Raw genomic sequence first — 894 nt, 5'->3', positions numbered from 1 at the left:
GGTCCTTACAAAACTAATTTCTGAGTGTGTTCTATATGGTATTTTCTGCTCTCGAGAATGTGTCTGCCATGTGTTTTGCACCATTTTACATTTTAGACCATAGTATTATGCGAAATAAAAACACACTTAGAAAATATTTCTTGACAGCCGTTTTATTTTCAGAGACAGGTTTTTCTCACATACAACAACATAACAGTGAGTGTCTTTCGATGTTTTATAAGCAACACATTTCCTCGTTTCTTGCCATGTCACAAACTGTGTATCAACACTCATTTCAAATGAAATGTCTGCATGAGTCTGAATACTGTCTCACGAAGCGGCATGCTGTGACTTTAGTAAGTACGGTGTGAAGTGGTGGTGGTTTGCTTGATTTGGATTGCTGGTCCACCAGTTGTGATGGTGTGAGAACCACCAGAGGATTGAGATCCACCAGATGTGACCATGTGAGATCCACCTGAGGAGAGAGATCCACCTGAGATCATGATAGTTGATCCTGAAGGACAAGAGGGAAAGAGTTATTAATGTGTAAGGTAGGCTACAACATACACTGGCCATCCTACCAGAAAATACAAAGAGAGATTTCAATTACCTGGAATTTGAGTCCTGGAAGAGTAAGAGGAAGAAAAAATGTATTAGTGAAGCCTGGACAAGATAATATAACATAATCCATGCTCCGCCGATTTTAACTCACATTAACTTTTAAAAAGAACAACTTACTTGATGTCCTGATTTTCCAGGAGGCTCCTGTAGGTGGCGATCTCCTGCTCCAGACGTGTCTTGATGTCCAACAACAAGGCGTAATCACGTCCCTGTTGCTCAATGCTTGCCCGCATTTGACAAAGCTCGGCCTCCAGCATGTTGATTTGGTTCTGGTAGCCTGCTAGCATAGCGCTG

General features: G+C 41.6%; 1 protein-coding gene across 1 annotated transcript; it reads right to left on the bottom strand.

The window, feature by feature from the left end:
• Positions 1–136: 136 nt before the first annotated feature.
• On the bottom strand, positions 137–888 carry LOC107597210 (keratin, type I cytoskeletal 14-like). The gene is made up of 3 exons (XM_016288164.1): positions 718–888; positions 590–603; positions 137–493 (listed from the first exon to the last, which is right to left on the bottom strand). Exons 1-3 carry the CDS (start codon positions 885–887, stop codon positions 333–335), a joined length of 345 nt encoding a protein of 114 aa, XP_016143650.1. The 5' UTR covers position 888; the 3' UTR covers positions 137–332.
• Positions 889–894: the final 6 nt, after the last annotated feature.

This window comes from Sinocyclocheilus grahami, unplaced genomic scaffold, assembly GCF_001515645.1.
Source record: "Sinocyclocheilus grahami isolate Dianchi unplaced genomic scaffold, SAMN03320097.WGS_v1.1 scaffold229.1, whole genome shotgun sequence".
NCBI lineage: Eukaryota > Metazoa > Chordata > Actinopteri > Cypriniformes > Cyprinidae > Sinocyclocheilus > Sinocyclocheilus grahami.
The sequence above is the reverse complement of the archived record's forward strand: the minus strand, read 5'-3'. Positions and strand labels throughout refer to the sequence as shown.

Coding starts and splice junctions, on each gene's coding strand:
- LOC107597210 (XM_016288164.1), bottom strand. CDS start 887: ATGCTAGCAGGCTACCAGAACCAAATCAACATGCTGGAGGCCGAGCTT.